The 23,789-nt window shown below is 38.9% G+C and overlaps 2 protein-coding genes across 10 annotated transcripts in view; both read left to right on the top strand.

The window, feature by feature from the left end:
* tead3b (TEA domain family member 3 b) overlaps window positions 1–11,080 on the top strand; it is a 33,464-nt gene extending 22,384 nt beyond the window's left edge. For 2 of the 9 annotated variants that reach the window (XM_067586696.1, XM_067586701.1), the window contains 12 exons: window positions 44–108; window positions 1,948–2,010; window positions 4,585–4,596; window positions 5,477–5,602; window positions 5,729–5,772; window positions 5,967–6,023; window positions 6,449–6,513; window positions 6,649–6,785; window positions 7,085–7,258; window positions 8,346–8,489; window positions 8,594–8,746; window positions 8,848–11,080. In XM_067586696.1, coding sequence (XP_067442797.1) covers window positions 44–108; window positions 1,948–2,010; window positions 4,585–4,596; window positions 5,477–5,602; window positions 5,729–5,772; window positions 5,967–6,023; window positions 6,449–6,513; window positions 6,649–6,785; window positions 7,085–7,258; window positions 8,346–8,489; window positions 8,594–8,746; window positions 8,848–8,961 — 1,154 coding nt within the window. In that variant the 3' untranslated portion in view covers window positions 8,962–11,080. Of the gene's footprint in view, window positions 1–43; window positions 109–1,729; window positions 1,793–1,947; window positions 2,011–4,584; window positions 4,597–5,476; window positions 5,603–5,728; window positions 5,773–5,966; window positions 6,024–6,448; window positions 6,514–6,648; window positions 6,786–7,084; window positions 7,259–8,345; window positions 8,490–8,593; window positions 8,747–8,847 lie in introns of all 9 variants that reach the window. The other 7 variants (XM_067586693.1, XM_067586694.1, XM_067586697.1 and 4 more) reach the window with 7 other exon arrangements.
* Window positions 11,081–13,733: 2,653 nt separating this feature from the next.
* Window positions 13,734–21,064, top strand: smpd2b (sphingomyelin phosphodiesterase 2b). Its single transcript, XM_067586692.1, has 11 exons — window positions 13,734–13,998; window positions 15,640–15,759; window positions 15,865–15,961; window positions 16,493–16,569; window positions 17,071–17,164; window positions 17,370–17,459; window positions 17,552–17,634; window positions 17,879–18,011; window positions 18,931–19,035; window positions 19,175–19,352; window positions 19,455–21,064. The coding sequence occupies exons 2-11, from the start codon at window positions 15,710–15,712 to the stop codon at window positions 19,877–19,879; spliced, it is 1,332 nt and encodes a 443-aa protein (XP_067442793.1). The 5' UTR covers window positions 13,734–13,998; window positions 15,640–15,709; the 3' UTR covers window positions 19,880–21,064.
* Window positions 21,065–23,789: the final 2,725 nt, after the last annotated feature.

Below are 23,789 nucleotides of genomic sequence, written 5' to 3'. Positions count from 1 at the left end.
GTGTTTTTGTTAGTGACCTTGCTTTCTGTTTTTTTTGTTACAGGTCGCAATGAATTGATAGCAAGGTACATCAAGCTGAGGACAGGCAAAACCCGCACAAGAAAACAGGTAAACACAGAGTGTTTTTTTTAATAATAACAAGTTTTAGCAGCAGTAAGTGGAATTAATTCATACTTTTTAATGTCATGCTTAATAACAAAAAAGTAGATTACAAGTCATTTAAAGAATAAGTCCAGTTTTATTATATATATATCTTATTGTCAGCAAATCCCATTAAAAGACCAAAACTAACAATGCATCAGTCTGCCTCTTGATACTTTCTGACTTACCTACCCTGAGCCCTACTGCTGAAGATGTAAATCTTTAAAAACATGTCACAAATATAAAGTTTTATCTTTTAAAGCAGCTGGCCACTGTAGTTTTTAACAAACTTTACTCAAACAGGAGTAAATAGTGTATTTGTTTGGGACTATTTTCAGTCACAGATTGATACACATTTGGTGCTCTCGCAAGTATTTTATGGCAGTGGGACACAGTATGTGGGATTGACTCAAAATAAACTACAGGGCCATATGGGAATGAAGGAACAACAGCAAGGCTCATTGATGTGTTTTTATTGAACAACAATGAAGAAGAAGTACTTTATTGATCCTCGTGCCATCCTTGGCAGCTGCAGTGCAGCGATCAGTAACCAACTCCATTTCTTTTGCCAATGCCTTGGTCAGGGGCACTGACAGGAGTATTAACCCTAACCCTAACATACATGTCTTTGATGGTGGGGGGAAACCGGAGGCCAGGGTTCGAAACCAGGACCTTCTTGCTGTGAGGCAAAATTGCTCACCACTGAGCCACTGTGCTGCCATATGAGAGATTATATCCAGACCCAACATCCATGCTGAACTGGAGTCCCTCCAACCCATCTGGGACACACCCTGAGGCTGCAACACCAGTGCAGAGAGGGTCACCCTCTGTACCCCCAGCGCCTCCAACACCATCTGAACCTCCTGTGGCTGACACGGACTAGAGCATAACAGCCAGGCTCATGCAGGCAGCTGGACATTGCTTGAGCCCTCCAGCAGGACAGACTCACCACACCAGAAGCAAGACAGCTGGAGACCTTCCTCTGGCACTCATCTTTCCCATGCTCAAGTGAGCACCAGAGCATAATGAGACTGTAGCAGATTATCTGGTGCGGCTGACCAAAATCTACGAAGAAAACAATGAAATCACGCCACCAGATCGACAAGAGAGAGAAAGAGCCATGACTCCATGGGAAGCACACTTAAAGTCCTACTTCATACAATGACTGCTTCCAGAAATCCAGACTGAGGCAAAAAGACATTGTGTTGACTGTGATACAGATGACTGGCAGCAGCTGAAAGACATACTACCAGTGGACTGTGTGTGGTCCAGCTGGTCCCAATGGAGCTCTATGGCACAGAGAACTATGCTAAACTATATTGGCTACACACGTAATACTTCTTGCAAGGATCAGTTCATTGATGGTTTTGATTTTTTCATGGGATTTGTTCACAGCAAGAAACATATAGACTATTTCCATCCTCATTCTTTAAATCAGCTTCTATTGTTTGCATAAAGTATTCAGAAATATTACTGTTTATGTTCTTACTGTAAGTATGTGTGTGTGTGTACATGTCTGCACGTTGTGAGTGCATGCATCTCGGTGCATGTTGTTTTTACGCTCAAATACTGTTTCACACCCCTTTAGGTGTCTAGTCACATACAGGTGTTAGCACGGAAGAAAGTTCGTGAATACCAGGCGGGTATCAAGGTAGGTGCCGCCAACCTGCCTCCCGGCAACACTGAGTGGGCGTCTCTTTCCTCTTTTGGTTACGGCTTCTCTCTCTTCCCTTCTTCTTCTTCCCTTGTCTTTTCTCTCCCTGTCACCTTTTCTTCTTCCCTCCTCTTGGCTATTCTTCTGTGCAGGTTTCTAGCCACTTGCAGGTTCTCGCCCGGAGAAAATCTCGCGAGATCCAGTCAAAGCTAAAGGTATGCGCTTCACCGCGGGCTCGGCGGGGCTGGTTAAGGCTTGGCTTTGCACTAACCAGTTACTTTTTGCATATTATTAACAGTCATTGCTTTGATGTTAGGCCAGTTCCTGCTGGAAAATTGATGCAAGCTTGGCAAGCAAGATTAAGTATTTGAAAATTAATTACAACTTTCTCGAGGATTTCATTATCTGAAAAAAAACCAACACAGTCCTGCTTCTGTACCATGCATGCAGTGCACAAACAGACAAAGCTTTTTAACTTCTACATACCGTAGGTCTGTGCTACATTAACTACGAACTAATGTCATCACTCAGTAGTAAATGTATAATAGCTCATTCTAAATCCTCTGCTTTAAAGAAATGCTACACAAGCTGAGTCCAATGAATGGTTGTTTAGCTGCATGATGCTCCAGCTTTGTCCTCTGTGCCAGCCATGCTTCTGCAGCAAACTGTCTTCCTCTCAGACTCCTCCTTTCCCTAAAAACTCTCTCTACTCTGATACCTTTAGTTCCTCTAATCTGTCTATTTGTAATATCTTTTGTAAAACTGAACATAAAATAAGATTAATCTTTCATTGTTGTCATCATGTGACTCCTTCTGACTTGTCTTGTAGTTCTTTCAATCCCTCTGGTCTTTCCTAATGCTTTTTACTGTTTTTGCATATTCACATATACATAACGCAAACACGTGTAAATACTGAAGACATTGTGGCATTCTTAAATTAACCCTTTTATGCAGACTAATTCACATCTGTCATGTTTTAAAGATTCTGTCATACAGAGATAAATTATCCATCTTTATGCATGGGGGAGTCTTAAGTTTTCAGTGTCACATGTCAGTAGTTCAGTCCACCCAGCAGTAGCTGCTGTGCTAACAACCTAAGAATCAATTTCTTTATGTCACATAAACTTTGACCTTGACAAGTAATTGTATAAAGTATGAAGAACTCATCACAAGTGATTCGAGTTTCTGAGCTTTCCATTAACACAAAGTTTATCGTGAATAGAGAGAAAAAGAAAAAGTTTATAGTGAGCCATAACTTCCCTACACCCTAACAGCGGCCCTCCAAAGATATGAGATTTTGTTTGTCTAGCAGTTAGAAGTCCTCACAACTGAATCTGCCTCATTAGTCTGCCTGCTCTTCACATTAAGATGTCAAAAATTGTATCTAAAAAATATTTGCAGGTATTAAGGAGATATGTTGCTTTTTGGAGTCAGTTTGAGTTCACTGAATAACTACCAAATATCGTTTAATGGGGTCAGCATATCTGAATTGCAAATTAAAGTCTTAGTCTTACATATTTTGTGGAATGTATGCTCTAAAAATGTACCAACAAGTAGCAGAATAATGGTATACAATCAGGTTTTAGGCTTTTCAAGGCTTGAAATATATCGTATGGAGACTTTTATCCTCTCTGCTTGAAGGGGTTAATCATGTTTTCTTCCATTGTTTCTGTGATCCTTCTTTTAGAGCCAAACAAGTGTAGTTTTGGAAAGTTTTATAGATGCTTTTTGCACAAACAGCAATCCATATTTTGTCTATTTCACACAACCCATTCACAACCTGAGCCCATTCACAAAAATCTTAGATGTTACCATCATATATCAACTGTTCACTCAAAAGTTATTTTAGTCCAGTTATTTGGCTTTGTTATGCTTCACCGTTGTTGGATAATAGTATTTGGTTACTTAATTGCACTGTAAGGCATTTTTAAAGCTGTTGTTACTTTAACTTTTTTGTAGCTTTTAAATATCAAACATCATCTAACAGACTGTAACAGCAGTCGTAGAAATTCCCTACGCCCTATCCAAGTGTGTCAAGCATTTATGAAGTCAAGCCAAAGTATGTTGTTAGTGAAAAACACTCAACAAACTAGTTTCCAAGCCACTCTTTGAAGTGCAGATGGCTGATTCCTGCGAATTAAGTTAAATTGTGAAAGTAAAAAGTGTGACTGCGAAAATGACAACAGACTGAATGTAACAGCTGTACATTCGACTTAATACATTACAGAAAAAGGCTTGACTATTAAAATGACTTGTCTTTTTACTACTTGCATCATGTTTTCTTCAGTTGGATTACTATTGTGGGGGAAAGTCCACTTTCATAAAGCAATGTGTTTCCCATTTATGCAGCACAGATTTTTATTAAGAACACACTGAAACAATGTTCTTAAAAACAAACATACACAAACAAAAAAAAACAACATACCCTTTGCTTTATATTCTGCAGAGATTATAAAATATTAATGAAATATTATTATTGTTTCAACCTTTTACTGCTGTCTGTATATGAGCTGCATTATGTCAACAATACATACATTACCAAATGTTATGTAGAAGTTTTGGCAAAATATTAAGATCGTTTTGTGTTAGAAGCTATTTTGCAATCCCCCCAGTCCCCACTGAAAACTGTCATTTATGGTGTGTTGTTACACCATGTCTGCAGTATAAAAAAGAGGCCAACTTTAATTTTAATATACTGTCAAGTTTTATGTGGAACAAAACACTTAATTAATCTTAACACATCATTTAGAATTGCACAGTACTAATGGTTTCTCTCTTTTTTGATTCAGGCGATGAATTTGGTAAGTGAATCTGACTTGTGCAATATGCTTCCCTCCTCCCCTTTGTTTGGCAGCACCAGTGCACTGTCCCCTGCTATGGCCCTCTGCTGGCATGGCGTCCCGCCCCATTGCTATCCCGTAATGAATCGATGCTTAGGAAACAGCCACGCTTTAAACACAATCCTGCTGCGCATCCTGCCTGATATAACGCAATCCCCTTAGCCTCTGCCAAAAGCCAAAGTCTCGCTTGCTTTGCATAAGGTGTCGCTCTTTGATTTGGGGTCTCGCTTCTGAGCCACTCCTTTAGCTGAAGTTCATTCTTTTGCAAACATGCAAAAAACGCAGGAGTGACCTTTTAATAAAGTTTGAAATACTGAAATGAAAGCAGTTTGTAAACCATAAACTATGTGTCATGTACCTTTTCAAATTCAAAATGCCTCTGTGTGACTTGGACATGAATTGGTTGGCTTCTTTCATGCTACCTGTTTCCCTTACTTAGTATCACTTTCACAAGCATTGTCAAACCTGAATTTTGTTGATGTACATTTGTAAATGCAGCATGAATGCAAAACTGCATTCAGACCAATGAACTCTTTATCCTCTTTTTCCTGTGGTGATCATGATAACACACTGACCTTCAATTTTTCAATTTCTTGTGACCCAAGCTTAAATACCAGTGGGGCAACGCTGCTTCATCTCTCTTCTTCTCTTTGCTTCATTCTGTTGAGCTGCTCTTTCAAAAAATACATTTTCTTTAAATCTGATATTGTTTTAATGATGTATGCAGTGTAGTGTGGAAATCATAAACAGAAAATACTACAGTAACACAGCTGTAGAAAACATTTAGGTTATGGCGCCACCTTGTGGCTGAATCCCCTCATTTCATTGTGTCAATCTGCAGGATCAAGCGTCTAAAGACAAAGCCCTGCAGAACATGGCAGCGCTATCGTCTGCACAGATCGTCTCCCCGAGTATGATAAAGAATCACCTTCCACCACTGCCTCCTGCCCCCTACCAACCAGCCAGAGTGAGACTTCCCTTCATTTTGTTGTTGTTCTTTTGAAGCATAAATGTTACGTGACATTGGATTTGATCTGAAGAAACCAGATTAACACCACACAGGCAACTGACTGAGTTTTTTCTTACTCCCTAGTTCTGGCCTGCTCCGATCGCAGGACAGCCTGGACCTTCTCAGGAGTAAGTAAACCCCTCTACTGAACCCACAAGATGCCTGTGGGGTGACGACAGGGTTTGTTTAGTTTCAGAAGAGAGAGATTGGTGCTAGAGACGAGTAAAGGCATGAATGAGTGACTGAGTCAGTGAGGGTGTTAGGCTGAATGTCCGGTGGGTATTTCAGGGCATGTTTAACAGATCACGTTTTTGCACACCAGGCTGGTTACAGATCTCAACCAGGGAAGGACTCCTGGGCTTGGCCGCACCAGCCATGCGTAAGTTCCCCCTAGCTGAGGTCCAGCTGTGAGCACAAAGCCGTACTAACTCTTCTTCTACACTGTATTGTATGTTTCCTGCACTGATGTAAACCACCACCAAATTAACTGCTTTGAAGTTCATCAAGAAAAAAAAAGGAATAGGGCTGATGAATCCAAAACAACACCAAATATCTTTTATGAATTTTCTCGGATTTGTCAGTAAAAGCGTAATTAATTGATGTTATTTTGCATCATTATGAAGCAGGTGGACTTACGCTTAGCTGGTGCAGCAACACATGCTTATACTTTAGCACTAACAGATTTTCACGATAAAAACATGTATCAGAGACGCAAATATAGTAAAACACATGTGCCACAAACATCTGATCCTGACACTATGTAGTAGAGGTTAATGTCTCACTGAACCATTCATTGTCTTTCAGTATCAAACCTTTTGCACAGCCCCCATACCCAAACCTATCAGGTCCTATACCACAATCCATACCAAGTAAGTATGAAGTTGAGTGAAAATCAGTGACAATTTAAAAAAAACCCAAACAAACAAACAAGTGAATGACATGGAAATAGATCACTGTCACTATTAAATGTTTTTATAAATGTTTGTATGTGGGTGCTTATCCAGGTTATGAGCCCTTGGCGCCCCCTCCTCCGCCAACTGCTACTGCAGTGCCAGTGTGGCAGGACCGGACCATCGCCTCCTCTAAGCTGCGGATGCTGGAGTACTCAGCCTTCATGGAGGTTCAAAGAGACCCAGACACCGTGAGTTTACAATAAGGCTTCCAACATACGGCAACAAAATAAATGTCACACAGCTTATTAGTCAGAGGAAATTGTTTAAGAAGTGATTCTGGTGTAAAACTGTCTGGCACCTAATGCACATTAAAGGCTAAGAGCTACAGAATTCTTAGGTGGCTTTGATTGGATGTCTTAAAGCCTTTAACAGGAGGAAATTTAATCCTTTTTTCTTTCTCTCAAAAGTAAACAGATTGTCATATTATGTGTTTTGCAGCTACTCTTGAGGTTAACTCCTTTGTCTCCTCTGTCTCTCCAAACTGCAGTACAGCAAACATCTGTTTGTCCACATTGGACAGACCAACCCCTCGTACAGCGACCCGCTCCTCGAGGCTGTGGACATCAGGCAGATCTATGACAAGTTCCCTGAGAAGAAGGGCGGGCTCAAAGAGCTTTATGAGAAAGGCCCTCAGAACGCGTTCTTCCTAGTTAAATTCTGGGTGGGTTATTAATATCAAGTCTAGCAAGTATTTATTTTTCTTTCACTGATTTATACTTAAAGGACAGGTTCACAATTTTTCAGGTCTGTCTTAAAATAATAGTCAGGTGCCCAAATGAACACTGAAACAGATTTTGGTTGCTGTAGTCATTTGTCCTGTTCATACTGGCCATTGGAGAATCCCCTCCAAATGCGCTTACAATGTAAGTGATGGGGAACATCTGAATCACATATTTTCATCTTATAAAATCCACAACCTCAAACTTTCAAAGTTACACAAGTAACTGCATTGTAGTGCAGCTTATGCAAACCACTTCCTCTTCCTCTGACAGCACAGTGGTTGTTTTAACAAAGTGGGTGTTTATTATCTTAAGATTATGCACAAGGCATTTCACAATGGTGGCTCGATGACAGTTTGGGGTTACTAGCATGACCCTTCCCCCACTATATAAACACTAGAGCGCACGTACTCATAGTTACTATTTTTACAGCGGGTAGTTTTACAAACTTTCATCGGAGACAACTGGGATTCACTTCAGATAATCCGCTGTTACTCGAGAATGGGGCCATTTTCGGTCAACATTAGCACTCGAGGAGTTATTTTAAACCCAGCTGAATTTGACAGTGACTCCTAATGTTACTTTATTTTTAAAATATCATCCATGCTGCTTACCTTACACCTATAAACAAGTCCTATTTTAAATTGTGTATTTTTATACCGGAGTTGAGCGTTGTTAACTCAGAGGCTCTTCAGTTGGGCTGTGCAGCAGACACGCCTCCATCGTTTCAGAACAGAGAATACTGCTCATTTTTTCACGATTTTAGACCTAATTTTATATACTTGGATGTTTTTTTTAATCATTCAAATCTATCTGGGTGGTTAATTACACATTTTTCTGTGGTGTCACAAACTCAGAAGACATATTTATAATTGCTTTACAAGACTTTTTATTGACAGGAGCAAGAAACCATTCAACCATCATACAATTTCCTTGTGACTTTACAATGCATACGTTATAATGTGCTTTAGTTACATGTGAAGTATGTAATGATCATCACTAATGTGATTAAATATGTGCCCTCTGCAGGCGGACCTGAACAGCAGCGGCATGCAGGATGGCCCTGGTTCTTTCTACGGTGTCAGCAGCCAGTACAGCAGCATTGAGAACATGACGATCACTGTTTCAACCAAAGTCTGCTCGTTTGGGAAGCAGGTTGTCGAGAAAGTAGAGGTAAGGATATGCATTAATAGTCTCCTCTCTTCTCAGACATACAGTATGTATGACAGATAGATACACGCTGCTGCATGATTTTGACCTTCCTGTGTGTGTTGCAGACAGAGTATGCCCGCCTGGAGGGAGGAAAGTGTGTTTACAGGATTCACCGCTCTCCGATGTGCGAGTACATGATCAACTTTATCCACAAACTCAAACACTTGCCTGAAAAATACATGATGAACAGTGTTCTTGAAAACTTCACTATCCTACAGGTAACATACACTCCATTATATCGGATTTTTTTAACTCATTTACAGCATCGCAAATATATCTGAACAGAATTTTTCACCTAATATTTTTGCTTTGCTCTCAGGTGGTGACAAACCGTGACACCCAGGAGACCTTGCTATGTATAGCGTTTGTTTTTGAGGTTTCTACAAGTGAACACGGAGCTCAGTATCATGTCTACAGACTTGTTAAGGACTAACAGCTCTTCAGGGAGGTTTTGGAAAAGCCAGACAAAGCGTGACACAATCTCTCTTCAACCAGCTCAGCCATCCAGGAAAAACTAAAAAAAACATTCAAACAATGCTAGACCGAACTAACACGGACACATTTTATGTTTTAAAAAAAAAAAAGTCTCATACATAAGGAAAACAAGAGTGAATCTCAACGTGCGGACATACAAAGAAATTTTGAAGAATTACGGATTTTTCAAACAACTAGCTACTTTCCATGTGTTTAAACATGCTTTAGATGAAGTGGGTCACTTTTGCAAAGGTAATTGATGGAGCCTGAAATGTTTTATTGAGGGAATGAGAATGTGTTTAGGGTTGAAAAGACTCTAACAGAATCCAAGGGAACACACTCTAAGCAACAAGAGACGTGTATTAAAAGATTGAAAGAAGAAGAGAGAACAGGACCACGGAAGGGGAAAACCAGAGCCAAGTGGTGTTGTTGCAGAAGGTTTGTTAGGAAAGCAAGTGCCTTTTCTCCAAAGATTATATCATTGCCTGCCACTTTGGATTGCCTTTATTTTACTACCTCTTGTTTTTAAATGAACAGAAAATAGTCAGACAGGTTTAATTTGTCAGAAAAATTGGAAAGAAACCCCTCAGATCTACATCTTTTGAGGCAGTTTTTGTATTTGGGCACACAGAGGGATGGGACAGGATAACTAATTGTCATGTAGCCTCTTGTTTAAAAAAAAAAAGAAAATCGTCCCAATTTTTACAGTCCAAGTGTACAGGGAGAAGGTTTATTGTGTTACCATATTATTTAGGTTCTGCTTTTTTTATGTTTTATTACACAATTTTTAAAAATCAGGTCTTACAAGCATCTATCTATAACTGACTTTTGACACTAGGGATGCCTTGTACCATTGCTAGCCTGACATAAAGCCAGGGCTTTGCCATCTTTACAAGACCCCCTTGTTATTTCTCTCTGTTTGAAGACGTGTGCTCGGTTGCACTTAAAAGATCAAGAAGGGGGATGAAGCAACAGCAGTGCTTATTTTCTGCCTTGAGTTATGTAGCCTAATTGAAAAAAATGAATTGTTTCTGTACTGTGAGTCAGTGGATGCTAAAGGAATATGTGTTACATAGGAGTATTTTCGGGGACTTTATGTTCATATTTGTGATCAAGTAACTCAGCACAGAGACCATGGTTAAAGTGGAGAGAAGTTAATCACTGTTTCTTTTGTTTAAAAAAGAGATTGTATGCTGTGAAGTCGGCTCATTTGCTTCACCCTTCTCCGTGTGATGTGTGGAGAAGCTGCATTCGTTGATAAAAGTTCAGTTTTTATATTTAAGACATTTTTTTTTTTTTTTTTACTGACATTACACATGAAATAATTTTAAAATCAAACTAAAGAATTGTCTTGAATGAGAGCTATTGTCTCTGTGCTGTGGAGTATGACCATTGATTGTTATTTATAGGGTTGGAAAACAGATGGTGGGGGGGCAGGGTGGGGTACTGGAGTTGTATTGATCATTTTCCATTGTGATGGAGATGTTAAAAGTATTGCAGGACTCATACTAGAGACAGGATAACTGTCAGCCCATGGATCCTGCCAGACAAGCGATAAGTGTCTACTCTGTGTGGTTCACTGGACAATTTTGCTATAAAAGTTCAAAGTTTAAGATAAGTGGAATAATAATTGCACCTGGCTTTGAATGTCATATTTCACAAGCTAGATACAATAACACTCATCTAGCAGGTCTCTCAATTTATCTTTTATACAGACATTTTTGCTATTATCAAGATTAATGTTTTGTTTTGATTCTGTTGTCTTTTGACTTTCAGTGTTTGCCATATGCTTCACTGAAAATAATGTGTGATTGTGCTGATATTGATAATTAATAATGAGATATCTAATGTATCATATTCTGAATGGTGTGGGCAGTTTTTTGTTGTTTTTTTTTTTTTTTTTTTTTTTGGTTTAAGGTGGTTTACTATTGTCTTTGTTACCATTGTGCATTGCAATTTTATACTTCAAAGTAGAGGTTGGACTATGTAACCAAACAAATGTATCTAACAATAAAAGACGCATGGTGCCTTTGGGGCCATTTTCCCCAGAAAACTTATTAAACATGTTTGTAAATTTGTTTTGTCCATGATGGTTCTTTTCATGCCGATATTACAGTTGTCATATGATACCAAATATTGTGTTAGTGCTGTCCAGAAGTTACAAGCTACTCATCTCAGGGTTCCCATGTTGTTCTAGCTGTTACACCAAATTCTGCGACCAAATTAGGAATTTAATTTGTACTAGTGTAAACATTTTATCATGCTTTATCACATACTTTATTTTTAAAGCAGCTAATATACCCAAATTGTGCCTATAAAGTATTTACAGCATGTAGGGTCACATTTTTCAAATATGTAAAGGAAAAATAAAAGACCTCATAGATACAGAAAGCATCACAAATTCTGATAGCTGTGATAGCAGGAGGTGTTACGTCTGTGTAGAGCTCTGACACCTCACCTGTCAATAATCTGATCAACCCTGAAGTCTTTTTAATTAATCCATTAGCACCACAGAATTTGAAGATGTTTCAGATTTTGGTACAATGAACTCAAACTAAAGCAGACTCTGTGATACAGTATGATTCCAGCAGTGGGATCCTAATCCTAATCAGGTTACAGAATTTGGTGGAACTCCATGAGAACTCCTGCAGCCAGTGGTGGGTTATAACTATAAGTACATTCACTAAATTTTGAAGTCCTTGTATTTTGCTTGAGTATTTTAATTTTCTCCGACCTTTAACTTCTATTCTACTACACTTCAGCAGGAAATATACTTTTTACTCCACTGTATATACCTGACCAATACAGTAACTGGTTAGTTTTCAGATTTTATAATAACAAAATCATTACTACAGATGAAACCAATGGTTCCCAAACTTTTTGGTTTGTACCCCTCACAAAAAAGCTGTGTTTAGTGTCAAATGTGTTTCCACAAAAGAGACATTTCCTCTCTAAACTTCTTTGATGGTTTGATTCAAATGACAGTTTGAGGCCCGAAGAGGTCAAATTATACAATATTTAAGAAGGAAAAAAGACAAGAGAAAAGACCAAAGAATGATTTCCTTCTCCATTATTATTTTGTGACCCACTGGAGGGGCCTGACCTTAGGTTGGGAGCCACTGGATTACCTAACTGAATGTAAAGTAGCTAAAACAAGTCCACCTTGAACAGCTACAACAGTAAAATGCTACTTACACATAAGTAACAACAATTCAATAATGTCATATCAGCCCATTGAGCCGTTTTTCCTGATGAGTACTCCAAATACTTGTTTCCCATAATAATACTCTACTTTTGCTTACAGCACCAGTCAAAAGTTTGGACACCTACTCATATTTTAGATTTCTCGAAGTAGCCACCTTATACTGTGATGACAGCTTTACACACTCTTGGCAATATCTTAACCGGCTTCATGAGGTTGTCACCTCGAATGCTTTTCCAACAGCCTTGAAAGAGCTCCCACATACACTGAGCACTTGTTGGCTGCTTTTCCTTCAATCTGAAATCCAACTCATCCCAAACCATCTCAATTGAGTTGAGGTTGGGTGAAGGTGTGTTTTGGGTGATTGTCCTGTTAAAAAAAAAAAGCAAATAATGGTCCCACAAAGTTCAAATCAGACGGGGTGAGGTGTCACTGCAGGATGTTGTGGTGGCCATGCTGGTTAAGTGTGCCTTGAATTCTGAATAAATCGCCAACAGTGTCACCAGCAAAGCACCCCCCACACCATCACACCTCCTCCTCCATTAAGAAGACAATAAATTCCACCATTCATGTTTTACAAGACACACCTGCTTATTGAAAACCATTCCAGGTGACTGCCTCATGAACCTGGTTAAGACATTGCCAATATTGTACAAAGCTGTAATCAAAGCAAACAGTGGCTACTTTGAGGAATCTAAAATATGAAACATATTTTTATTTCATTTACCACTTTTTTTTGCTTACTACATGATTCCATGTGTTGTCCTTGTTTTCATAGGTTATTTCATAGTTTTGATGTCTTAAGTATTGTCCTACAATGTAGAAAATAGTAAAAATAAAGAAAAACCCTTGAATAAGTTGGTGTGTCCAAACTTTTGACTGATGCTGTAAGTAGGATTTTGTATAGAAAGGAGTCTTATTTGTAATTGAGTGTTTTTAAATTGTTGAAGTGGTATTTGAGTTATTGTGGTATGAAAGGATGCAAATACTCCTCCCACCACAGCAAGCAGCAAGCAGGCTCAAATTGGCTGAAACACCTTCATCTCCCAGAATTAAGTGCGGCTGAGCAGCCGGAAATCGCTGTCAAGTTAACGAAAATGTTATCGGATGTTGAGTGAAACTCTTCCAAATTAAAGTTTTGCATAAAAAGAAGTGATTGTTCAGTTTTTATCATAAAGCAGTCCCAGATACTACTTATTCCAAAAACAAAAAATGTGTGCTACACATGTACTTAACGTGTTCCGTCTTTGAAATACGGACGCCATTGAAGTTCCTGTTTTATTTTGATGGAAGAAAACAACCTTAGGCCATTTTTTTCCTAGGATGGCGAAGTCACGACCCGCCCTACTCTGCCTCTGATTGGCTAGTAGTCGTTGCCTTCGTTGGTTGGGTTGGTTAGGTTTAGGCTTGAGGAGTGCGATTGGTTAGAAATAGAGTAAAAATATAAGGGTAAGCCAATCAGACGAAGAGTAGGGCGGGTCATGACTTCGCCATCTTAGAAAAAAAATGTCGCCAACCGGACACCATAACAATGATTTTTACTGCAGCTGACTTTCCGCCGGCAGGAAAAGGACGTAGTAAGTCAGTGTTTGTTATTTTAGATGCTGACCAACCGACTATGTTTAAGCTTGATAACAATAAACTACAAAATTAGCTAGCTAGGTTAGTATGCTAACAGGAAGTGTTTTTGGATCCAAAGTTAACATTACGACACCGAAAAGACAATCTTTCCAGCGGTGAAATACCACTTTAAACGGGCCAGTTAACTTCAGCTGACGGCAACAGCTTCGCGAGGTGAGTTAAATTATGATAATATGATAAATAATCAATACGGATAGTTGGTCAACTGAAACGGAAAGCAGTGAAGTTAGTGCTGAAGCTAGGTGCTGTTTAGCGGCTGTTGACATTAACGCTAGCGTTAGCGTTATCACTACCTGGCGGTGATTTAATATTATGCAGCTGTCCGTGTTTCATCTGCGGATACTGTGACGGAAACCTTCACTCATAAAACATTTAAGAAGGATAAAAATGTAAACTTTATCCATCTTGTCAACCAGCTGCTTTGCCTCTGCATTTCTTTGCCCAAACGCCATCAGACAACATGAATATGTGACTTTTCTGGAGTGAATTGGCTATGAAACAGCTGCTGTGACTAATTTAAACCGTTTTATTAGCGTTCAGCCAAGTGTTAATGACATATTGATTTAGGGTTAATGTGCAATGTCTGTGTTATTAACGGTTACCTGTCTGTATTTATTTTATTTAGGCTGTTTAATATTTATTTGTATAGGGACAAGTATTTAGAATGGATTTATGCCACATACCACAGCATGTATAGCCTGAGCTAGTTTGCAATGCCTGTCCCTAGACGGGCTTTTAAAATACATAAAACTCAACAGTAAAATAAACACAACACTCATGACACACATACACACCTACATTTAAGCACAAGCACAAACACAAAACTCAACCATACATATGCACACATTACAAGACGAAACTCAACAACGAATTACATACAAAGCAGCACAAAACACAAACATACACACTGTAAAAGTTGCAGTCTGTATGACATCTAGTGTCTGTTTACTAATTGATGCAGCATCTCTATATTTTAGACATACACATACATGCACACCCATGTATTTACACGTATTTAGGTAAATGATAGTCTTACATATAATTGCATGTCTTTCACTAAATATTTACACACGATGAATTGTCAGTTTTTGCCTGTTCAAAACAACTGTTACCCCTGATTCTTTTCACTGCATTGCTTCCCCCTTTTCTCTCCAGACAGAGCAAAGCCAAGTCAGCAGTGTGTGGCCGGTGTATTGTCACACTCCCAGGAGAAAGGAGTGAATGCAACCGCCTCTTTACTTTGTCTCCTTTTTAAAAAAAAAATCAACAGCATTTGGCTGCTGCATGACATAGTTAGTCCTGCCAGGGTCAGCTCATTGATTAACAGTATTAAAACAAACTTATTTTCAGACTTGACTAAAGGTCTCCATGAATTATTTTACAATACAGAAAACTAATATCTTTATTCAAACATGCTGAGTCAATTAAATTCCAGAGGAACATGTTTTTTGTTTTTCTTTCACTGTTAATTGGTTTAAAAACAATGAAAATTTGCTGAATCCTTAAAATAATTCAAGGCTAAGAAGTGACTCATTGCAATCTGCTCGATTTGCATTTTTGGTGCCTATTGTGCAATTTTCTTCTTTGTGTGACTCATGATTGTCAGATACTTTCTATATTTATTCATGTGCTTTCACTCTAGGCCTACAAGTTCCAGTTGTCCAATGTGTATGATGTGTAGGCCTATATGCTGGAGGATTTTGTGCACTACCGAGACCGCCCACCTACAGTAATGCGTCCATTTGAGATTAGATGACAACAACTTCTAACAATCACTTTTATGTGTGATATTAGGAGCTGTCTCAGTCATCCCACCTGATCTGACACTCCATCATCTCATCTACTGATCCACTCATCTGCCAGCATGGCTAACACAGACTCTGTCAGTGTCCGGGTCTTCTCTCTGAACTGCTGGTTTGTAGTGATTCTTAATGTGTTGTGGTTTTTGTCATTGATACATGCATACAAAAACATTTTGTTTATACTCACTCTGCTTTTTTTTTTTTTTTTTTTTTTCAGGGGGATCCGATACCTTAGCAAACACTGTCCTCAGCGCTATGCCATGATTGGAGATATGTTGTGCAAGGAAGAGCATGATCTTGTCCTACTGCAAGAGGTAAGTGGAAGCCTTCTTACAAATATATGAAGTAAATCAGTAACTAATCTTATTTAGTTTTGGTGACGAGCTGCCGTTTATGCACGTGCCCATAAACAGCCGTCCATTCTGTAGCCTCAGTTGCTATGGTTTTTCCATGTGTTGTTTGCATTGTCCACTCTCATATTTCAGATCAGATTCGGGCTGTACAGGTGTATTTGAGAAGTTATCATTTTGCTGAAAGAATGAGGAAAAAGTAGTGAAATCATCCTACTATAGTTTGTTTCATGGTTTGTTGATGTAGCCTCCAGAGCTGGCGGAAGTCTGCCTATGGGTAGCTTCAGAGAGCTGGCCAATCAGAACAGAGTTTGGATTGGCCAGTTTTTTGAACTGTAAATCATGCAAAGACATTCCAGTAGAGCCCAGATTAAAAATATAGACCTGTAAATATACTTAACATGTCTCCTTTAAGTCATTAATCTACCTGTTGCCAAATAGTAACTCTATTAATTATGCAAAGATCCATGATATATATATATTTTTCTTCTTCAGGTGTGGAGTGAAAAAGACTATCTCTCCTTGAAAAAGAAACTTTCCTGTAGTCATCCTCACTCGCATTACTTCAAAAGGTAATGATACTCTTATCCCAAAGTTGCTGTGCAATCTTTTCTCAACCTCTTACCTGTGGATGTCTTTCAATCTATGATTAAAATTCATGAGTACTTTAAGTTGTCATATCTTCAAAAGGCTACCAAAGTGCCCCAGTGTCAGAAAAAATGTACTTGCATGGCACTGAACCATCTACAAAATTTAACTGAAGCCCAGGCACTACCTAAAGGATTAACATAGTGCTCGGCGGCTTAATTCTTTCTTGACCTCCATACCAAAGCACAAGACTGAGATTAATCAAAGGCCCTACCTTTCTAATCCCCTCTGCAGCTCACAAAAAAATGTCAACTCTAGTAGATAAGTTCTCACATCTTCTGGAGATAACACATACTTTACTGTAACATAATGTAGATCTACGTGGAAACCAGGGATGTGGCAATAATCACGTACTGCTGAAGCTGGTGGTGTTTAGAGTGAAGCATATATTCTGCTCATGTCTTGCTTTTTCTCTCGTTATTCAGTGGAGTCATAGGCAGTGGACTGGCCATTTTCTCCAAACACAGAATCCATGATACATTTCTTTATCGCTACTCACTGAACGGTTATCCATACATGGTAAGTCTGGAAGGGCTGACACACAGAGAGTAGTCTTTGTTACTCACAAGAATACTCAGGCAGAATGAGGAGGGATGTAAGGATTGTTTTGAACATGAAAGGATCACAATGCATCACCCTCTCAGTAACATAATTCAATTGTGGATATGCATATGTGTTCATCTCCTTTTTATTTCATCACATTTTGTTTCTTCCCCATGTTCAGGCTCACCATGGAGACTGGTTTGGAGGCAAAGCCGTTGGGATGGCCGTCTTAAGCATCGGCAAGCTGACTGCAAACGTCTATGTCACTCATGTAGGTTTCCCCTAACAGCATTTCTAATCTCTACCTGTATGTTATATCTGGTTGTTGATGGAAGTGCTGTTGTCCCTGTGCGTTGATTATAGCTGCATGCAGAGTACTGCAGAGAGAAGGACGCTTATCTACCTCACAGAGTGGTTCAGGCCTGGGAGCTGCAGCAGTTCATTCGGTAGTAGATCTTTGTTAATTCTGTACACACAGAATGACACAATATTCATTTACTCTGGTGTATATTTGGCATATTATTCTCATGTGAACCTCACCTGTTGCAGCTGGAGTTAGTGAACAACTCTGCAATGTCTACAATTTTTTTTTTTTTTTCATTCAGCAAATACACAAACATTTCAGTAAAGTTTCATCCTGATGTTAAGTTGTATGTTGGTAAATAATGTGTGTTTTTCTCTGCCCGTTAGTCACACCTCTGCTGGAGCAGATGTGGTGATTCTTGGTGGTGACCTCAACATGCATCCTCAGGACCTCGGCAACAGACTACTGAGGGCTTACACCGGCCTCCGAGACTCTTATTCAGAGACTCCCAAGTTTGATGTACGTAGTGATTTTTGTGTCCTACAAGTGACTTTTTTGTTTAAAACTGATTTTATAGTTTTGGCATTTAACATTTTAATAGCTTTATCGTGAAATATTGTACAAAATGACTTTAGTAGACAGCTTTGCAACAGCATGGAGGACGCAACGCTGCATCAGAATCAGAAAAAAGTTTATTTCCAAGTAGGTTTGCACAAACGAGGAATTTGCCTCGGTGTTGTGGTGCAATACAAACAAAAAATAGAAGGTAAGAGAAAATACAAGCACCACAAAAGTCAGGGAATCATAAATAATATAAATAACAACTTACAATAAACAATAAGTAAAAAATATAATTTAATATATAAAGTAAAACCAGCTCTTAGAATTTTAAAAAACTATTGTACTGAACAAGATATTGACGGGGAATGTGTAAATGCTCACAGTATAAGCAGTAAATGTAATGTGCAAATATAGTAATACAACGCAGCATGTTGTATGTGAGAGATTTTAACCAAGTCTCATTTTTAGCCATATTATGAAGATGAAAGTTAACATTTCCAAAAATGTCTTTTATGATCATTCACTGTACTGTAGAACTGCGTGTGTAATGTTGGTCAAAGTTACACCAGAAGTTAGAGCTGCAAATCTAATGCATGTTTAATACATGTTGGACGGTAATTGTAATGTTGTTTTTTAAACTAGATATGGCATATAGATAATAAAGTTGTCTGATAACTCCTGTGGTTGCATCATGCACTCCTCTGTTAAGTCGTGTTTAGCAGCGTCGTTGTAACCTCATAATTACAATATTTGAGTTAGTAAGTAAAAGGTGGTCATTGCTAATAATGATGACGGTAAAGGCTGTGAAAATAACAGCCAAGTGGCAGAAATAAAAATGATTTTCTTTCATTCGTTGCAAACATCTTTTCTGTTGCAGGGTTGTGAGGACGGTATGACTCTAATAGCAGACAACCCTTTCATCAGTAAAAAAGAGCTTGTTCCCTTCGAGAAGGGAATCCGAATTGACTACATCCTGTTCAAGGTGGGTGAGAGCTTTGTCTCGTCACACCTGCTTTAGCTTTATCTCTTCAAATTCACAACAAGATGTTTTATTCATCAGATTTTATAATACTGTATGTTTTAACTTCAAAAGTGCTTTTTTTTTTTTTTTTAATTTGCAGGGTTCTTCAGAAATGGATATTCATTGTGATTACATGTCCACCACCAAAGGCTCCGTCCCCGACCATCCTTTCCCATATTCCGACCATGAGGCTCTGACTGCTGAACTGAGACTTGACCCGCACACTCCGGCTGAGCCTGGAAGTGACGGGCAGTCTAAGGATCAGGACTGTGCTGCAGGTATCTTTCTGTAGCACGTTACAACTTTAGACTTGTATAAAAACACTCAAGTCTTCCCAGATTTTTGACCCGCTCTTTCTCTCTGCTCTCTCACGTCTCCAGGAAAGGGCGCCGAGTTGGTCGACATTCTGACAGAGGCCCGTACAGAAGTCAAAGTGGGCTTGCACTGCGCCGAGAGGATGCGCTACACAGCAACACGCACCGGAGTGATGGGGTTGGCTCTGCTGATCCTGGAGCTGGCCATCGCAGCCGTGCCCTGGTTGGCCCTCGGAGCGGAACAGCCTTTCCCTCGAACCTCCTTCTACCTGCTGGCCGCGCTGTGCTTCGCCATCCTTCTCACCACATTTCTACTGTACATCTTCTACACCATGGAGCTGAAATCTCTTCAGGGTGCTGAGGACCAGATGAGGCTGGCTATAGGTAGTCTGCAAGAGAAGCTCAGAGGTTTTCCTCTGGCTCAGCCCCACAACGCCCAGCGGAGGCCCCCGGAGGGTCAGGAGCCCAGTGCCTTTGATCCAGAGGAATAACGCAGGAGTCAGTTGGGTTCAGTGAAATGACACCTTTTGAAGTTTTAAGGAGTCATTGCTTCCGTGAATGTGTTTGATGCTCTTGAGATTTAGATTCGTACTGCAGAACGAACCGTAATTGAAGGATGTTTCTGGAAGTAGTGCAGGACACATGCTTTGACATTTTTATACTTTTTATATACTCGACTTTAACCTTTTATGACCCCTAGATTTCACTCTATGCACCTCTACAGATAAGCTTCCTATTACACCGTAAGATACGTCCATGCTGCTGCTGTGTTTTAAGGTCCTAAATGTGAGCATTTGTGTTTTTTAAGCCTCAGGTCCGACTTGCATTCCATCCACCAGTAGTTTCAGCGGGATCAGTTATTTCCGTTTCTGATTTTTTTTTGCTTCCAATTTTTTGGAATTTGCTGCATCGGAGAGTCCACATCACAATCATAGTGGGTCTAGACTGTGTTTGCAGATTTACTTGCTTTACTTTAATATGTACAGTTATTAGCCTGGTGATCTCCACTGCACACAGCACACACACACTCTGAAGGTTGTACTGTAGGTTTGTATTTAGGTCAGTAACATACTTTTTTCTGCAGGACAGATCACTGAGAGCTTCCAGTAGCACTTAGAGACAGTGTCCTCATGCACCAGTTTAGACTTTTCAGTGTAGTATATTATAAGAAAAGGGCAAATCTCTCTCTGCATGTCTCTTTTCTCATGTTCATTGTCTTGCACTGGAAAGTGTTTTTTTTTAATGTTAAAGAGACAATCCAAACTCATTTTTTCTGAAGCCCAAAGTAAAGCAGTGGGGATGCTCTGAAAATGTGTCATGTAAACTCTTAACTTTGATTTATTTGATTAGATGAATCACTTTTACAAAGAATAATGTATGACGGAAAATTAAAAACACCTAATTTATATTTAGTGTGCAGGGCACTTAGTTGACTAACCAGATAATCCACTTCCTTTTATAACTTAATGTTACGTATTCACAGCTCCACTGTAAAACTGACTCAGCTAGAGCCAAACAATGACTGATCATCTTTAAATGTATTCTCGATTCTCAGCACAATGTTCTTAATTTTATGAAGGTTCATATAATTTGAGATGACACCTGATGTTCATTCCAATTGAAAATTGTGATGGGCATGATTATGAAAACAGTAATAAAGAATTTATACTGGTGAATTTTTTTTGACTGAATTATATGTGAGACACCAGCACATGATGGATTTACAAATATTCATTTACAGATCCTCACATTCACCACTAGAGAGCAATCTAAGTACACCTGACGAGTGAACTTCCTAAATGAAAACAGCTCCTCTTATAGTGAATCACCAAACTGGCTGTTCAGCAGAAGTTACTTCACGACGCCTGCCAAGTTTACCACAGACCAGCTGGCACATGTACACCCTGAGGGCAAGAGCACCTATGGGTGTGGTACATTTTCAGTTTTTCCCAGCACATTAGAATGAAACTTTAAATTCATACTAAGTGGTAATTGCAGAAAACATCACGTGCAGTGCCATTCCTACACACAAACAAAACATTGTGGCTTTGTCACAAATGAAAACACTAATATGTTGACTACTGTATACCAAGCGTTAATTAGCTTGAGGCTAAGTCTAGAGCTGTCTTCTTCTAAAAGCGCTAATTGATTTTTTTAAAAAGAAGTAAGAAAGTGAACAGTTAAAGAGAAGAGGTCTCATAAAAAAGCCAATGCTGCAGTTAATGATCAAGAAAAGTAAACCAGATAAAATATGGTTCTGAAAGTACGGATATACCACACTTAGTTTTTCCATAAGTCAATATTTTCAACACAAACTATCTTCCTTTCACTTGTTTGACGTTTATGTATTTATTCTATTATGTCCTATTTTATTGTCCTGTTTTCAGCATTTTTCTAAAAATAAATGAACCACGCTAGCTACTCTCGCAGTGGTGACAGCTACTGGTGCAACAGCCACTGTGAATGTGACAGTTCTGAAGGTTAAACTCACTTTAACTACATTTAAGTCTTACAATCCACGTTTCCAACTTTTATTTATCTTCCCTGATCTAGTCTACATTGTGTGTAGTTTCTGCACAAATTTATTTGATTGACTACAGTTAGTCTGTCATTATGATAGGCTGTAATGAGTGGTTGTAGTCTATATTTAACTTGGCATGACTTCAAAACACGACTAAATGGAGCCCTCTTCGATGTGTCGGTTCCCGTATGATGATAAAGCAATACCACAATTTAAAATTGTTCTATTACAAGACATGTGGAGCATTCAAAAATTTGCTGAAGTAGAAAATAATATCAGCAAAATATGATTTTATCAAAAGTAGAAGCACTTATTATGCAGGCTGGCCTTCTTCATTGTATTATTATGTAATATACAGGGGTGGGAAGTATATTTATAGGGGACGTAAATATATTTATTCAAGTTCTTTAACTTTTGAGGTACTTGTAATTTCCTTTAGTATTTCCATTTGATGCTACTTTTTACTTCTACTCTATCAAACAGCAGGGGGAAATATTGTACTTTTTACTCTACTAAATTTATTTCACACATGATAACTTTATAAAATGTAATGAATTGTTACTTATTAAACCAGTAGTTCCCAAACTTTTTGGCTTGTGACCCCTTAAAAAAGTAGTCTAGTAGAGCCCCATTCATTATCACACATTTTAGATGTCTGTGAGTTGTTAGCAGTTTCACCTGAGGGTGACTTTCTCTTCCAAGGTTTCATTTCAGTAACTCATATTGGCCCAGAGAGGTCAAAGTATCCAATATTCTCCAACCTCCAATAATTCATAGACAGGAAAAGATTTAAGTCCATAAAATGAATAAAATTTGTAAAGCGGAACTTTGTTTCTTCTTCTTTGAAACCCTCTGATTTATTTTGTGACCCTTTGGAGGGGGCCCAACCCCTAAGTTGGGAACCACTGGACTAAACTACCAGACCACATAAGTCCACAACAAGTTCCCCCCCGACCAATGTAATAATGTCATATAAATTAAAATATTCACAGGGGCCATTTGTCTGCAGAATGTGTACTTTTACTTTTGACACTTTAATAGCTGATAATACTTCTGTACATCTAGTTAAGTTGAATTTTGAACATGGAAGGATCACTGAACAGACCTACTGGGCTCAGGCCCAGTGGCCCAAGCAGTCAGGGGGGCCCTAGACCAGAGCCTCTGTTTGAAGTTAACATCTCTTGTTGAAAAGTCACCGACCTCAGTTCAGTTAAAAGTAGTGATCACAGTTTGTGCTCCTGATCCTTCTCAGAGTCTTTAAATATTGAATATCTGACACCCAAATCCAATCAAACATTCATTTTTCCTTTTTGCTTATTTTTCCTTCATGTTACAGATCCACGGCATGCTGATGCTACAGTAACATTTCATTAAAATGCTTTACTTGCATCTCAGGCTTTCCTATAGTATTTTGTACAATCTCTGTGTGACAAGTGTCAGTGTGGATCTGCTGTGGTAGGAAGCTTTGGAGAGCCTCTCTTCATCTCTAATGTGAACTGAGTACTGAAGGTGTTCGAGTGCAGGTTTTTGAACCAACAGCAGCACCTGAGAGCTCTGATTCACCTGCTTTATGTCACAGAAAGAGACACAAAACGACTGACTGACACAGCTGGGATTTATCTGGTGGGGGGCCTTTTACATGTCTGTGCTCAGGGACCCATTGTCTCATAATCCGTCAATGATTTTGAATCTTGTAATGGTATATTTTTACATTGTTGTGTTTGTACTTTTAAGGATTTGTGTAGCTACTTCCTCTTGTCATTGATCATAAAAATTATCTCTGCTGGCACATGAATGAGTAAATAGCTTTTTTATGATGTGGCTGGTGAATGTGGCACCACTGTTGCGTAGTTTATAATGCATCGTTTTTAAACTCTGGT

Source organism: Thunnus thynnus, chromosome 4, assembly GCF_963924715.1.
Source record: "Thunnus thynnus chromosome 4, fThuThy2.1, whole genome shotgun sequence".
NCBI classification, from domain to species: domain Eukaryota; kingdom Metazoa; phylum Chordata; class Actinopteri; order Scombriformes; family Scombridae; genus Thunnus; species Thunnus thynnus.
Note: the sequence above shows the minus strand (reverse complement) of the source record. Positions and strands in the feature narration are given on the sequence as shown.